The sequence below is a fragment of the Polypterus senegalus genome, chromosome 1, assembly GCF_016835505.1.
Source record: "Polypterus senegalus isolate Bchr_013 chromosome 1, ASM1683550v1, whole genome shotgun sequence".
NCBI lineage: Eukaryota > Metazoa > Chordata > Cladistia > Polypteriformes > Polypteridae > Polypterus > Polypterus senegalus.
Genome location: NC_053154.1, coordinates 41,767,446 through 41,784,566, shown reverse-complemented (window position 1 = coordinate 41,784,566; position 17,121 = coordinate 41,767,446). Strand labels below are relative to the sequence as shown.

Here is a 17,121-nt window from a genome sequence, read left to right as displayed (position 1 = left end):
GTTCTGTACGCATACTAAAGTTATTCTTTTTTGCGTGCTGAGTGTTTTTTTGTTTCAGGCAATGTTTTGTTTCAGTTTTGCACATTTTGTTTCAGGTGGCATAGAAGGGTGCCCTGTGCCAATCATGTGAGGGATTACAGGGATGATTAAGAGTGTGACACCACCACCACTAACACAATTTCCACTTGTTTCCCTAGAGTCGAGGAGAAACCCACAGAGGACAACTGACGTCATTTCCTATGCAACGTCAGATCCTCCTGGTTATCTGAGCATATGAACCTTCTCACACTGGCAAGTCACATTCGGATTGGGACCACCTTGAGACCCGGGCAAAGCTCCTCCAGTCTTTTGCTCTTTTGTAATGGTTCAGTTTGTCGTTATTTTTTTGCATAGTACATGCTTTTCTTTTCATTCTTTGGACACTGTTATTAAACGGGGTGCCCCCCAAGACCCCAACATTCATTTGACTGTCATCTTATTCTTGTTACACCAACTACAAAATATTTATGAAGGTTTCATTATAGGGACAAATTTAAATGGGGTACAGAAGGGGTGCAGTCACCTGGCGGCAGGTGGTCTCTTTTAGTGAAAATGCAACTTTGGAGGGCTAGCTCGGTCCCGTGTGCAGTTCAAAGGCTAGACCTGACCTGCCTGGATCTTCTGCAAGTTAAATTCAAGTTGCTCCATTTTTTACAATTTTTCCACATTTTGCTTCCTTCAAAATTAATTTGATGGATTGCCTTTTTGGACACATTGTTGATTGTGTCACCCTATTCAAGTTGCATTTTGTGTCCAGGGATGCTTTTCATTGTGGTGGTTTGCTGTACATGCATAATGGATGACGTGTCAGGCATAATCTTATTTAAAGACAAGTACATACAGTTTTGTTAAAAATTGAAGCCTGCTAGTTAAGCACTGTCGACTACGGTTCTGTTTGTTGACCAATTGAATTACCACCGCTTGTCTCAAAAATCCATTTTCTGTTTAGCTTGTGCTAACCTCATCCATCTAGAAGACATTTTGAATAAAATGCTCTTTTCTTGGAAGATTGTACTTGATAATCACATGACATGGGTGAAGACATGAACATCTGACTTGAAAAAAGAGGGACAGAGAAGAAACAAGCATCAGAAACATGCCAGGGCCAGCACACTTTATTTATTTCTAAAGGGCGTGCCCTGCAAGGGTGGTACTCTGTGTAAAGACCCTACAACAAATAGATAAAGACAGAAAGATCAACAGGTCCCCTGCTTGGTAAGGGACTGCCAGAGCAGAAAGGAGGACCTCAATTAAAGTAAATGCATAGACTCAGACCCCATGTGTAAGAGGAGACTTAGGATCATGTGGCCTATTTACAGAATTGTAGCCAGTCAATGTCAGTCGCGGCAAATTCCAGTGAAGCAGCCTCATAACGTGACGTACCCAGCGACATACACCATCTTAGTTAGTGGCTCACTCCGTAAAATCAAGCCGGTTTCATTTTGCCTTTAGTCGAAGAGTCGGGCTTGATGGTGTATGAGGGCTGATAACCAATGAATGCTCAAATAACAGCATAATACAGAAAATGCCGCTATGAGGTATGAGCAGCACGGGTGTCTCGAATCTCAAAAACGGAAGAGAAGCTCGTCTGTCTGATGTCTTGTGTTTTATGTACCATGACAGAATGGAAAAAAAGGCACAGACTGCGACTGAACTCACTGTACCTGATAACTCTTTGTACAGCAGGTAGCTATTGGCTGCCACAAAAGGGACAAGCAAGAATGTGCTGGAATGTCGGCAAAAAAGACGATACTAAATATGAACTGCCCAGCGATTTTGAGTCATTTAAATTAACAAGGCCTGGCGACAAGCTCGTCAGCTGCTGCCGGCAAGTCTGACATACCCCATGACTACAAGTTACGCAATGTGACATCAGCTGTAGAGGTGTACGAACACTAGTGGAGTTATAGCCTGACATCACTGCTATTATTTTATTGTCTTTTGAGATTTTTTTAGATTTTTGTTATTAAACAAGTTCTTATTTTTCTGTTTTATTTTTTATTTCTTAACAGGTATTGTCTTGTTTATTAATGACTAGCAAAATACCCGCACTTCGCAGCGGAGAAGTAGTGTGTTAAAGAAGTTATGAAAAAAAAAAGGGAACATTTTAAAAATAACGTAACATGATTGTCAATGTAATTGTTTTGTGACTGTTACTGAGTGTTGCTGTCATCAAGGATTTGATTATCATTATTTCTTTCAATCAGGTTCGTATTTGTAGGATGTGTTGTGTTCAAGTTACATTCTGTGTTTGTCAATCGTTGTAAAGATAACAGGTTTCATTCATCGATTCGTTTCTTACTGCATCAATAAACAGCTCGTCTTCCTCTTTATTTGAGACATCACACACTGCATGGACAGGTTTTTTTTTACACTGTCTTCCTTTAGCGGCACATTGACTTTTTCCACCGTGTGCTTTGTTTCCGCAGTAGCTGCACTTATGAATATGCTTGTATGCGTCACTTGCTTCATATTCTTTTGCTGCCTTCTCAATTGTGTAATGCGTTTTTTGCTCCACGCTTTTTGGAGCTCTTGCTTTTTGTCTGCGTACTGCGTTCACAGTCAGTTCACGTGAGCCATTCGGAGTACATGCATCGAAGGTTCGGAGCTGTACTTGTGCTATCTTGTGCGATGTCCACGGCTTTATTTAATGTTAGCTCTGAACTGGCACTTAAAAGTTTCTCTCGCAGTTTCGCTGAGTTTGTGCCAAACACCACCCTGACCATCTCATCTTCGTCTGCATAAGCACAGCCCTTCACCCGTGAATATTTAGCGGCAGAGTGTTTCTATTGGATTGCCGCTGACGGATGGCCTTATATTGGCAGGCACTCAATTATGTGGGAGGCATGACAATGAGGGATGCAACTCCGCCTCACACGCCGACCGAGCTGCAGGCTATGGCCGGTATATACAGTATGTACATAAGTAGGTTCCAGTTATGACCGTTACGAGTAGAATTTCGAAATGAAACCTGCCTAACTTTTGTAAGTAAGCTGTAAGGAATGAGCCTGCCACATTTCAGCCTTCTACCTACACGGGAAGTTGGAGAATTAGTGATGAGTCAGTGAGTGAGTGAGTGAGGGCTTTGCCTTTTATTAGTATAGATTTTATATTACTGTTGTACGGTGATTGTATTGGTAATGTTCCTTGTCTTTTATCTGCTGAACCTAAGGGGGCAGGTTCACCCGAGAGTATAAAATTTAGATGCCTCAGTATTATTGTGCAGGCAGTCCTAATCTTGTGTTTGTTGTTCAGCTCACATTTCTTGAAGTTTTGATCCTTTGTTGTAGATTTATAAGATGTCCTTCAGGTCATTGGGTTTGTATCCTGCTCTTGTTTCTGAATTTTGTTTTTTCGTTTCATATTTGGTTTTTGTTTCATTTTGTGTTGCCTCTTTGAAGTAACAGGCATTGGTCACTTTTCATCAGTGCAGGCCGCAAGCCCACTTGAGTTTTGAGGCCCACTTTTTTAGGTGAAGTCCTTTTTTGTATTTTGTAAGCCCTGCAAATCTTACTAGCTGGTGTAAAAGCAGAGACACTCTAAATCAATGCACATTTAAACTTCTGGTTTTTGAGCGTCTGTTTTGAGAATTGTTTTCTCCTTGGTTCATGTTGATTATTAACTTGGGTATAGTGAAGTGTTTAGCGTCGTGTTAAAGTTTTTTGTTTCTAAATTTTATCTAGTTCTTATTTCTGTGCTTACTCTGGTAATCAGTCCACATCTTTTGTTCCTTTGGCTACCATTTTCAGTTTATGTCATTTTAACAAATGCTGCCTTTTTGCTTTGTTTAACTAATTGCTTCGATACTCACAGTTATGCTTAATCAGCTGCTCTGTATTTAAGAGCTCTTCAGTGCTGTCACAAAGAATCAACCTACTTGGGTAACGATCTGCCTGCGCAAGACCACTGACCTAGGCTGTGGATACCTTTCTCCAACCAGGTACACTTTTTCTTTTTTTAACCCTATTGTTGTTCAGCATGTGCCTTCAATACACTCCTGTGTTTAACACTAGATGTCTCTCTCATCCCATTCACAGGCAAAGTTGTAATACAGAAAACCTTCAACTGCTTTGACAAGCCACCCCCATCAGAGGATTCCTTCTCCTGTAGAACTGTGTCAGTCTTGCCAGCATTTGCTACCCAAAGTAGACTCCTAGTTATGGCACCGATTGAGATGTGGATCTGTCCTGGAAATACGGCATCACTAACCAACCCTTTCCTCCCGATTCCCCTTCTCTCATAGAGGTCGGTCTGCTAGAGGAGTTGGAGGGAATGGCATGCTAGTCTCCAAGAACTGAAGATTCAACTACAACTACATCTCTTTTGAGTACCATGCAATCGCTGTCTCCTTCCCTAATAATTAATGGTGTTGTTCTCTAACACAGCAGTTCTTAAACATTTTTCCTTGTGATTCACTTTCACCTTTTGCATGTATTCAAGACCCGCAATTGCCAGGAAAAGACATCCATGGGACACAAACCCCTTGCATAAGCTTCACTGATTGTTGTCTATCCCACTTGGAGAAAGCCGCCAATCATCTATCCTCTTTGGAGAAAAGCTGTTGAGCAATGTCCGGATGCCCTTTGAGAACTGCTGCCCTTGCAAGCGGCAATCCATCACAAGGCATTCTGCAGACCGTTCGTGACCCTTTCTGACTCTTTTATACTTCACGACTCAGCACAGCCCATAGACAGACATTGTACGTCCCATAGTTTAAGAATAGTAAACATTGCTGTAACACCCTCCGGACCTGCTGAAGAACTTCCTCGATGAGCTGGTTGTGCTGCTCTCCTCTGTTTCAGTCTATGGCAGTCTACTTGTAATCCTCTGGGACCTCAGCATCCACCTGGACAGTCCTTCTACAGACTTCCTTCCTTTCTCTTCTGTCCTCTTTCAGCCTGACACAGCTCCACACCCCACTCACTCACAAAGTTGGTAAATTTCTGGATCTCACTCTCTCATGGAACTGCATTCCCACTAATGCTACTGTCACTCCATTACATGCATCCGACCATTTTTTCATTCAGCTCTCTCCGCTCCTTCCCTATTTTTCCACTTCTGTTTGCCCACTGTGTCCTTCTGCCATCATCTTTATTCCCTCTCCTCTTCCTGGTCTTATGTGCTTTCCCTCCTCCTGCCCACTTGTTCTTTCTTGACACTAATACTGCCACTGAAATCCTAAACTAATCTCTTTTCTTTTGCCTTAATACTGCCAGTTCTCTCTCTTCACTAGGTCTGCACATGAAAGACCATCATGTCCGTGGCCTTCAGAAGGTCTACACAGTCAACGTCCACAGATTAAGACAGCTGAAAGAAAATGGAGGAAGTTAAAGACCCAGGCTGTCCTCGATAAGTTTCAGTTTCTTCAATCTTGCTTCTCTTCTGCTACCACCAACACTAAGGCAAGTTTCTTTCAGGACAGAATCGGCAACACTTCTGATACTCATGGCCTGTTCTCTGCTTTTACCAGTCACCTCAACCCTCCACCACCACCTCCTCCATCATCAACCTCCTTGACTGTTGATGACTCTAAGGTGTCTTTTCAGAAAAAACTAGGCTGCCATCAGCAGTCAATTCTCATCACCCATTTCAGCCAGGCTATTCCCTCCCAAACACACCACAACATTCTCCTTCTTCTCTCTTCTCTCCACCACTGATGTTTCCAACATCCTCTCTAGTCCACCCACTACCTGTGCACTTGACCCTGTCCCCTCACATCTCCTCCATTTAATCTCTCGCTCATTCCTTTCTGCAGTTACACATGTTGTCAGCACCTCACCCAGCACAGGCTCTTTTCCTGCATTGTTCAAACAAGCCATTAATAACTCCTCCCCTCACTTGAAGACCAGTGTCTCTCCTCTTCTTTCTTTCCATAACAGTGTAATGTACGGTCTCTAAAGAGTTTCTTCTTTTCTTCTACAGAACAGACTGCTTGATCATAATCAGTAAGGATTCAAAACGTGTCACTTCACTGAGATGACTCTACTTACTGTCGTTGACACATTACTGCACGCCAGAGCTCCTAGCATGTCATCTGTGCTCATCCTACTAGATATCTCCTTTGCCTTTGACACTGTCAACCACCAGATCTTCCTTCCCACCCTTTCTAACCTTGATGTCACTAAGACTGTCCTTGGGTAGTTTGAGTCATCCTATCATGTGTTCTGATGTGTGGAGATACTCCAATGCAGCTGCACATCTTCTATAGTGTTCAACCAGCCAAGATGGGGGTATCACACACCTCTCTTCAGATTACTACACAGGTTTCGTTTAACAGCAAACATTAAGCTCAAATCCTTGATGCTTGTCTACAGTGATAGTCAGTGGGTCTGCACCTATAGATGAAGACTCTTGTGAGGTCCTCTGCTCATTCTCAACCTCTCGGATCTGCTGTTGAATGGCATCTGGTGGTGCCTCCTCTGCATGGCATCAAGTCTCAATCCAGACTCCTTTCATGTGTAGTTCCCAGCTGGTGGAATAAGCTGCCCACCTTCGTTCAAAATTTGGACTCCCTCAAATTGTTTAGGAAGCGTATGACGGTTCTCTTGTTTGGCGAGTTTCTGTCTAATTGGTTTTAGCTTAGGAACTGTAACCACCTTGTATTTTGTTCTTAGCTCTTCTCTTATGGTGGTCAATTTAATAACCTTGTCATGTAACACTTGTTCCCAAATGGTCAACCAGACTGATGTTTGCTCCATTATGCTGACCTATTTTGTAAGTTACTTTGGATGAAAATGTCAGCTATGCAAATACATGTAAATGTATTGGTGGAGTGATATGTTGCATATAATTTGATAAATATTTTGTACATCTTTATTTGCAGAATTCGCATTATACTGCTTAAAATGTTTAAAAGGGAAGGAAAATGGACAAACCAGTTTTTAACTGTACCTCCAAAACTTTAGGAGTGCTGTTTTTTGAGACCTGTGACAGAGATGGCTGATTGTATTGCTTAATGCCTTGCATTTCCTTTCTTGTTTGTTTGTTTGAAGGCTGCTGACAAGAAACAAAATGACTGTGCCTGAGCTGTTCTTTTGGTGAATTGACAGGAGCTTCTCAAGAAAGAGAGAGAGGCTTTCAAAGGCCATGCCCGCCGTCTGCCATGTTGTATCCTGATAAAAGCAGTGCAGATGATGAGCTGAAGGAAGCAGGAAGGACTAAATACAACTTTAAGATATCGGCCCACCTGATACGACACATCTAGCACTATCACTAATTATTAGAACATTAGAACAATCTAGACGAGAACAGGCTCAAGAAAGCTCGCCAGTCCTAGCCACTTATTTCTTCCGAAAAAACATCAAGTCGAGTTTTGAAAGTCCCTAACGTCTTACTGTCTGCCACACTATTTGGTAGCTTATACCAAGTGTCTGTCATTCTTTGTGTAAAGAAAAATTTCCAAATGTTTGTGTGAAATTTACCCTTAACAAGTTTCCAACTGTGTCCCCGTGTTCTTGATGAACTCATTTTAAAGTCAAAGTCTCAATCCACTGTACTAATTCAATTCATAATTTGAAACACTTCAGTTATTTCACCTCTTAATCTTCTTTTGCTTAAACTGTAAAGGCCCAGCTCTTTTAATCTTTCCTCATAATTCAACCCCTGTAGCCCTGGAATCAGCCTAGTCGCTCTTCTTTGGGCCTTTTCTAGCGCTGCTATGTCCTTTTTGTAGCCTGGAGACCAAAACTGCACACAGTACTCAAGATGAGGCCTCACCAGTGCATTATAAAGGCTGAGCAGAACCTCCTTGGACTTGTACTCCACACATCATGCTATATAACCTCACATTCTGTTCGCCTTCTTAATGGCTTCTGAACACTGTCTGGAAGTCGATAGCTTAGAGTCCACTATGACTCCTAAATCCTTCTCATAAGGTGTACTCTCGATTTTCTGACCGCCCATTGTGTATTCAAACCTTACATTTTTACTCCTTATGTGTAATACTGATATTAAATGTCATCTGCCACATATCTGCCGAAGCCTGTATGCTATTCAAGTCCTTCTGTGATGCAATAATGGATTCCAAATTCTCTTATAATAAAGCCAATTACCTATAAAACATAGTTTAAAGTGTAAAGCTTTCTCCTGCTTGTTTTTCGCTCTGTCTAATTGCCTGGGGGTAAAGATAAAGAAGGGGGTATTTGAAGAGCTGTACTGATGAAGTCCATCTGACCCCAGAGTGCTAAGAGTATGGGATTTGAGGCACTGTGGGTAAGTCTGAACAACACAAAAAGAACACAAAGGCGGACATAGGGGCACCATAGGACCCTACACGACAAAACATTAAAGTTCTTTTGCTTTCTGCCTGAGGCTGCTGGGATAGGCTCTGGTCCTTGTGACCCTCTAATGCAGGGGTTCTTAACCTGAGGGGGTCCATGATGGTCAGATAAAAAGTAACATTTATATTCCCTATACAGCCTGATACTGTTGATTTAGAGTAGATGTAGTAGTAGTAATGGTAGTAGAACACGTAGTAGTAGTAGATCTGTTTTGATTTGCACAAGAGGATTATATTTCATAATTATAATGAGTGGCCGTTACTTTTTGCATAGATTGTTTACTTTAAACTTTAATAATACTTTGTGTATGTCATATATGTATGAGATAATCAAATCTCGATAAACAAAGAACATTATATTCATTGCATGCAAAGTTGTGTTTATGTGAATGTTTTTCGGTTAAGGGGGTCCATAGCTTTCATTAAATTCTTAAAGGGGTCCGTGACTCAAAAAAGGTTAAGAATCACTGCCCTAATGAATGGATGATTAAATAAGACATCCAGTTACCATCCTCTGATTAGGAACAAAGCCAATTTCTACAGAGATTTCTCCATCAATAACAACGTAAATGACCGCTCGAAACTGACGACGAGTATTGACATCTGTCTTTTCACATCTGTTATTGCATTAAGGATTTTAGAGTTAATAGTGCAATGCAATTTTTGTTGAATAAAATGTCATCCCTCACCTTGCCAATAAGTACGGGTTCTGGTCCAGTGTACTCCTCAATGACAAAGAACTGGTTCCAGACCCAACTGCGCCGACTCCTGGTCCGGGACCGCTCTCTGCCAATTCTGGAGGGTCCACTTTGAGTCCATGGTGTGGCAGGTGCTGAGTCTTGTTGAGACCTGCTGTTTTGTGCCAGCTCTGAACTTGCCCAATGACCTGGTTTCATTTCCACTTGGGCTTCAGTGTCCATGTTGTGTATTGTTGGGGTCCAAAGGGATGCAGTCTGGTTGCTTCTAGAAACAAGTTCATGGACTGAGCTGAAGCTTTCCATGGGATTAATGCCATCAGACCTGCCTGCAGACTCAAGAAGGGCTCTCCTTGCTCTCGGCTTCGCGTGTGCATTACTTTTAAAGACAGGCCACCCACTGCAGTTTGGACTTTGTATCTCTGCAAATGGTGGCTGCTCTCCAGTCAAAGGGTGTATTAAACTGAAAATCAGAGCGAGACGTTGAAGGCGCACAAGTGTCATCCTGAACGACATTGCTGTTTTGGTGGGATTAACGTAAAGGCGGCTCCTGTTGCTGGCGTTCAGTGGAATCTTCTTCTCACTCTTCCAGCATGTGTGTCTTCTGCTTGATTTTTTTCAAGGTTGAATTCCACATTTTCACTTGCACAGTTCTTCATCTCTGCACTTTATTGTGTTATAATTTTGGCCAAATTCCTATAACATAAAATGAAAAGAGTGTTACTGACAAGTAAACCGTCATTATAAGTCCAACATTAATAACCAGCACTTGAATCAGGGACTTTGGAACAAACCATAGAGCCATGGAGGTGAAACGGAAGCCTTGACAACCTCGAAGATGTCTCTGATTTTGGAGACTTTGGGGCAGCTTAGTTATCAGCTAAACTAATGAGCCTGATGGACTGAATGGTCTCCTCTCTTTTGTCAAATTTCTATGTTCTTTCATTTGCTGATAGGAAAACACAAATATAGTCTTGAGCCTCCGTCACGTTTTTCACATTTATAATATTGCAGCCTTGTGCTAAGATCATTTTAATTCATTTTTCCATCATGCAACACTCAATAACCCAAAATGCAAATTTATTAAAAATAAAAAACAGAAATATCCCATTGACACAAGTACAGTCGAGCCTCGGTTCACGACCATAATTCATTCCAAAACTCTGGTCGTAAACCGACTTGGTTGTGAACCGAAGCAATTTTCCCAAATAGGATTGTATGTAAATACAATTAATCTGTTCCAGACCGTACGAACTGTATGTAAATATATTTTTTTTAAAGATTTTTAAACACAAATATAGTTAATTACACCATAGAATGCACATTGTAGTAGTAAACTAAATGTAAAAACATTGAATAACACTGAGGAAACCTTGAACAACAGAGGAAACTAACATTGCAAGAGTTCGCGTTATAGCACTACGACCCGATCGCTGTAAACTCTGTTTTTTAATGAGTTTTATGCACAGGGAAAAAAAGGAACATCTGAACAAATCCAAACTTTATTTAAAAGCCCACCACAAGCAACAAAGAAAGTAACATTGCAGGAGTTCATGCCAATAGCCTTACAATCCGATCGCTGTACTGTACAGTAAATACTTTTTTTTTAAATGAGTTTTAAGCACAGGGGAAAAAAATGAACATTTGAAAAAAAGAGAAAAGTAACATTGCAACAATTCACGGTACGAACTGAAAAATTAACATTTGAAAAATCTGTAATACAAAAACTAACAATAAACCACCAAGAAAACTAACCTTGCATGAGTCGGGTTCTGGCATGAAGTGAGGAGGAACTGGGTGGAGAGGAGGTTACAGTTTTGAGGGAGAGACCCGCTCCGCGATGGAGGGATGTTTTCCTTCAGGTGTTTTCTCTGTTGTGATTTCTTTGGTTTCTGGTTTTTTTAGCTGTTTAGCTGGTGGATCAGACTTGGAGGGTGTGCCGGTGCACTGTCCATTAGAAGAAGGCATTTTTCAGGTAGGTTATTCTCTTCGAGATATTGCTTCACAGCGGGAGCGAAAGCCTCATGCAGCCATTCCAAAAACAAGGTCCTTGTGACCCAGCCCTTCGTGTTTGTCCTCCACATCACAGGCAGTCTGGCTTTGTTTACACTGTGCTGCTTGAAAGCATAAGGGTTCTCAAATTGGTAAACGAGTAGCGGCTTGATTTTTACGTCGCCACTATCGTTAGCACACAGCAAAACGGTTAACCTGTCCTTCATTGGTTTATAGCCGGGCATAGCCTTCTCTTCCTCGGTAATGTAGGTCTTCTTCGGCATCCCTCTTCCAGAACAATCCGGTCTCGCCGCAGTTGAAGACTTGTTGCGGGATGTAGCCTTCGTCCTCCACTAATTTTGTGAAATTTTTCATGAATTCTTTCGCAGCTTTAGCGGCCTCTCCATGCCTTACCACACTATGAATGCCACTTCTCTTGCGAAACTTTTACTGGCTTTAAATTCCTCACTTTCGCCACTCGTAGTTTTGCAGCAAATCGCCATGAATCTTCCTGGCTTTCTCGCATAACATCGCCTCGCTTACGCTATCCCCTGCAAGGTGCTTCTTGTTCAACCACACTAGCAACAGTTTTTCCACCTCTTCTAGCACTTGAGGCCTCTGCCTGGTTAACGCTGTAACTCCTTTTGCAACATCAGCTGCTTTAATAGATTCTTTCTCCTTTAGAATAGTCGAAAGCGTAGATTTTGACTTCTTGTACTCGGCAGCAAGATCAGTAACACGAACGCCACGCTCATACTTTTCAATAATTTCTTTCTTTACTTCGATTTCAATTTTCTTCAAAACTTTCTTCTCACCACTCTTCACTTGCTTTGAAGCCATAGTTAACTGCAAAAGCACACAAAATACTGTAGAGCACAAAGAGAGCACAGGTAAAGCACGCACTTCTGACTTAGAACAATGAACAGGGAGCGGCTTAACACGTCCGTAAATACAGTAATCGGCGCGTACGAACCAGAAGGGAAATGAAATAGAGCACAAAGAGTTCACAGTGAAAGCACACACGTGCAAGCACGCACGTCTGACCGAGAACAATGCAACACGTGTGGAAATCATCGGCGCGCACAAACCGAAAGGGAAACTGGCTTGTTCGTATAACGAGGGTGTGGTCGTGAACCGAGGCAAAAGTTTGGCGAACTTTTTGGTCGTAAACCGAGTTGCACGTGTACCGAGACGTTTGTGAACCGAGGTTCCACTGTACTTAGTTGAAGCCCCTGTGGCAGTCACTCTAGTCTGGAGTGTTCTTGGGTCTGATGTGACAAGCTTTGCACACCTGAATTTCAGGATTTTCTGCAGATCTTCTCAGGTTCTGCCAGGTTGGATGGCGGCCATCAGTGGACAGCTATTTTCAGGTCTCTGCAGAGATGTTTGATTGGGTTCAAGTCCGGACTCCGGCTGAGCAACTCAAAGAGTCAACCCCAAGCCACTCCTGCTCATTGTCCTACTGGAAGGTGAACCTTCAACCCAATCTGATGCCCAGGTCACTCTGAAGGAGGTTGTCATTAAGGATATCTCTCGACTTTGCTCCATTAGGCTTTCCTTCAGCTCTGCATAGTCTGCCAGTCTCAACCCCACAACATGATGCTGCCACCGCCATACTCCAAACTCCACAGAGGAGAGGCGATTCCTGGTTTCTTGCAGACATGATGCTAAACTTGGTTTTACCAGACCAGAGAATCTTATTTCTCATCGTCTGAGAGTCTTTTAGGTGCCTTTTTGTAAACTCCAATAGGGCGTCCTTGTATATTTTTGTAGCCTTGCTTCACACAAGCCTGTCTTTAAGCTCGGCAGGCGGACTCCAAACAAGCGGTAGAAACATCTCAGCAGCGATTAGCAGAATGGGATGCAACTGAGACAGACGTCAAGTGTCATAGCAAAGGGTCTGAATTCTTGGGTCAGTGTGATATTTTTGCGTAAATTCCTAAAATCCGGTTCTCTCTTTGTCATTTTATGTTATTGAGTGTTGCTTGATGTGGGGAAAAATGAACTAAAAAAATTTTAATGCAAGGCTGCAATATAACAAAATGTGAAAAATAAGTGAAGAGGTCTGAGTCCTTTCTGAAGGCACTGTATATATTCTGTGGCGTTTATTGAAGTTTTGTTTATCAGGATCCGTTTGTAAAGACAAAAACATTTTCTGTTAATGTAATACGTGATATCCACAAGATTGATCTCATTGCTATGATGTTTTTTATAAAGAAAGTGGAAGTTATTAACCTTTTTGAAGTGAATAAAGATAGCGATGTGGGGTACCTGCAGGGGGCGCTCCCTCTGTCTGCCTTGCTTTGTCACAATGTTAATCACCCAACATGCATCTGAAGTCTAATACTGGGAAGTGTTCTTTGAAATTAGCCTACGGTGTGTGCTTTAATAGTAAGATGGCACAAATATGACCTCTGATGTGGAGATCACACATCAGGCAAATGTCTAATATAATCCACAAATATTCAGAAGATATTCAGCACAGTTTCTCCTTTAACCTGATGCCACTTCACCACTAGTGGCAGGGACCAGACACAGCCTGACTGAGCTGGATTCCTGTTTTGTTTCCATCACATTTCAGGAATTGAATGCCAAATATTGCAGCTCAGTAGGTTCAGGTTCAATACATGAAGACTGATATAGAGCAAACAACAAAAATGACGATTAGTTTTATGGTAATTTCCTCAATTTCAATAATGTCAATTAAGTTTAGGTAATCAGTTTATAATTTAACACTTGCTTTTAATTAAAGTATACCTGGAGCTGGGCTGCCAGCCTTGTTTTTCAGATCCTGGTGGTGTTGGTGGCATGGCGACTCAAGTCCATAAGGCTTCTGCTAAAATTACTCACTCTTCTGCCTCAAGAAATGATGCTTGCTGGGAAATGTGAGCGTACACATTAATAGTGATGATGTGACATCATCTCCTTGACAGCAGTTCACAGGGAAGCTCTCATTTATGAGTACCAGGGTCTGAGGCCGAGCACATCATTTTTTATTCAATTTGCATGACACTCATACTCAATGGAGACGAGTCAGAGTACAGAAAGACATGCAAGACTTCGACTGGTGGTGCAGGGACAACAACCTGCAACTCAACATCAGCAAGACAAAAAGAACTGGTGGTGAATTTCCAACGTGCCAAAAAGCCTCTGAGGCCAGCCACTATTCAGAGAGAGGACATGGAAGTGGTGCAGGGCAGTACCTGGGGGTATATATATATATATAAAATCCTACATCTGTCTGTCTGTCCACTTTTACGAGAGAACTACAGTAATTAGCAGATTTAGGTTTTTTTCTATAATTTGCTTAAACATTCCGGTTGATTTAGCAACTTCTCTCATCGCATTAAGTATCATAGTTTGCTTGCAGTACCAATTTATTTGCGCAAATCCGAGAGAGTGGCTGCGGACTGAGGTGGAGGCGGGACCTCAGGAGTTGGGAGCTGGGCGGGGCCACCCTCACTCACGTGCCAGCCTCTGTTCGAGTCGCTCTACCTCTCGCCACGTGTTGGAGTGCACCTTGCCTCCGCTTAGCTAGCGATACCTGTTTGTTCAGCAGACATTATCACGTACAGATAGTTAAGGAGTAACGTTTGACGTTTTTGAGAGAGAGATCAGAGCTCCATGTGCGTTAGAGGGTAGATACTGATTGGCAGAGATATCATGGCCACGTGTTCTTCTCCCCACATGGGGGATGCTCTCCTGTCAAAGCTGAACACGATCAGATATAGTGCCAGCGTCTGACATTGGATCGTACCTACATTCAGAATTACATTTTTTTTAAAAAGTTTGTCCTGTTTCACTACTACGTGGGCGGAGCCGTCTGGGACAGCTGGTAAACAATAAACTGGACTGCTCTGACAACACAGTGGCACTGTATGAGAAGGGCCAGGGTAGACTGGACTTGCTAAGGAGACTCAAGTCTTTTGATGTGTGAAGCAAGCAGCTGTGTTGTTTTACTCTGCAGTCTCCTGGGGACGCAACCTGAGCACAAAAGAAGCACAATGCCTAAACAAACTTATGAAGAAAGCCTGCTTCGTCACAGGACAAGCCCTGGACTCAGTTGAAGCTGTTGTGGGAAAGAAGATGATAGCAAAATTGGATGCCATTATGAAAAGTCCTCTCTATCCCCTCATGGAGGTGTTGTCCTGAAGCACTTTTAGCCCCAGGCTCATTCCAGCAAATGGAGGGCTGCCCATCTCCATTTGAAAAAACATTGAGGGTGTCAGAGTTTCGAATGGAGGGGGGAAGCTTGTTCTACCAGCCAAGAGCTACACATATAAGTCTGAACTGAGATTTGATATCATCCAGAGGTGGCATCACCAGATGCCATTCATCAGCAGATCTGAGTGGTTGAGAAGGAGCACAGAACCTCACAATTGTCTCCATATATATAAGTGCAGACCCATAGACTACTCTGTAGGTAAGCATCAAGGTTTTAAGGAAGGTTTTACAGGAAGACAGTATAGTGATCTGAAGAGAGGGGAGGGCCATGTGCCCGCCTTGGATGGTTGTACACCAGATGTGCAACTGTAATCATGCAGATTGGCCCCACACTACGGGGTCATTCCGGTGAGCCACTTGAACCCACCACCACTGAAAACTTACTCGAGGATGAGCCAGTGGGAAAGGACACTCACACGCAAAGCAAGGGGTAGGTGCATAAAGGTGCCAAGTGGTTTTATTAAAAAACAGTCCAAATCGAAGTGCACTCAAATCAAATCATGCTGGAGGGAGTCTTCCCTTGAAAATCACAGACTCCAGTGCTTCCCTTTAAAGCAGACATCTCTCCAGCTTATCCTTTTCACAGCATGGAGAGATGTCAACCAACAGGCGCAGACACCTGTCAGCCCTGCACGGGTCCCCGCTGCCCATCCTATGGCGATCCACGGGGTATCACCGAGCCTCCACCCCTTTGATTCCTGCTGCCTCCCTGGACTGACAGGGAGAGCCTTCAGGTGTTGTTGTGTTTGCTCCTACTCCCCGGCGGCTCAGCAAGAGCAACCCTCAGAGCTCTTGAACGCTGGCCGCATGCTCCTGTCCCTGGGGCTCCATTCCTGTGCGTCTTCTTCCTTCCCATCACGATGGCTCCCTCACACTTCTGCCCTCTTTCTCTCTCCTTTTCATTAATCTCTGTCATTTTTCCTTTCATTTTGTTTTGCTTCTCCTTTCATTTTTTCCTTCCTTCTGTTTTCTCCTCCTCCTTTTCTCATGCTGGCTTATCCTTATATGATTCTGTGGGCTCAGAGTATCAATCATGCACTGCATGAAGCCAATGAGGAAATCGAGACAGACCGTACCCTCAAGTGCAGGTGCATCTCGCCACAATGACCTCACCAACCTCCCACAGCTGTGCGAGCGCACACACCCACGGAGATCGATCTGGAGATTCAATTAATTATTTATTTAAACAGGCTCCTGATTCTTAAGACGCAGACCCGCTATACCACAGCCGCTGCATTTTGAATCATCTGCAGTGGCTTGGCGGCACAGGCTGGTGCTGCTGCCAGCAGAGAGTTGCAGTAGTTCAGCTGCGACAAGAGCAGAGCCTGGACCAGGAGGTGTGCTGCATATTCTGTCATATATGGTTTGATCTTGAAGATATTGTACAGAGTGAATCTGCAAGAAGGAGAGACCATAGCAACATGGTCCTGGAAGGAGAGCTAGTCATCGATCACCACCCCAACATGTTAGTGATGATAAACCAAGCTGAACAGAGAGGGGTTGCTACATAGATGGACGAGCTGGGATAACAAGAAGGTCCATCCTTGCCAGGTTGAGCTGGAGATGGTGTTCCTTCACCCAGGCTGACCTGCAAAGATTTGAGTTGATACCGCGTGGTCCACTGGAGGGAATGACGGGTATAATAAGGCCGAATATTCCGAATCAGATATCGACTCGTTTAATTGAACTGCGTAATCTGCACTAATTGTGGCTCCTGTCATGTAGAGTAGCTGAGTATTGTCTCTAAATGAGGGGCTGTCTTTAACTCAAACCAGGAGCGCGAGTGTGAGTCCATATCTCTGTTTGTGCCCGAATCAAGCTGGTCACTGAATCCCCAGCAAAGGGTACAATCTGTTTCTCCTACTTAAGAGTGCTGCTGTCCTTTTTGTGCAC

General features: G+C 43.1%; 1 protein-coding gene across 1 annotated transcript in view; it reads right to left on the bottom strand.

Moving 5' to 3' along the window:
* LOC120525567 (cadherin-24-like) overlaps positions 1 to 17,121 on the bottom strand; it is a 109,902-nt gene that overhangs the window by 79,754 nt on the left and 13,027 nt on the right. Inside the window, exon 2 of the mRNA XM_039747970.1 lies at positions 9,007 to 9,708. Coding sequence (XP_039603904.1) covers positions 9,007 to 9,528 — 522 coding nt within the window. The 5' untranslated portion in view covers positions 9,529 to 9,708. The remainder of the gene's footprint in view (positions 1 to 9,006; positions 9,709 to 17,121) is intronic.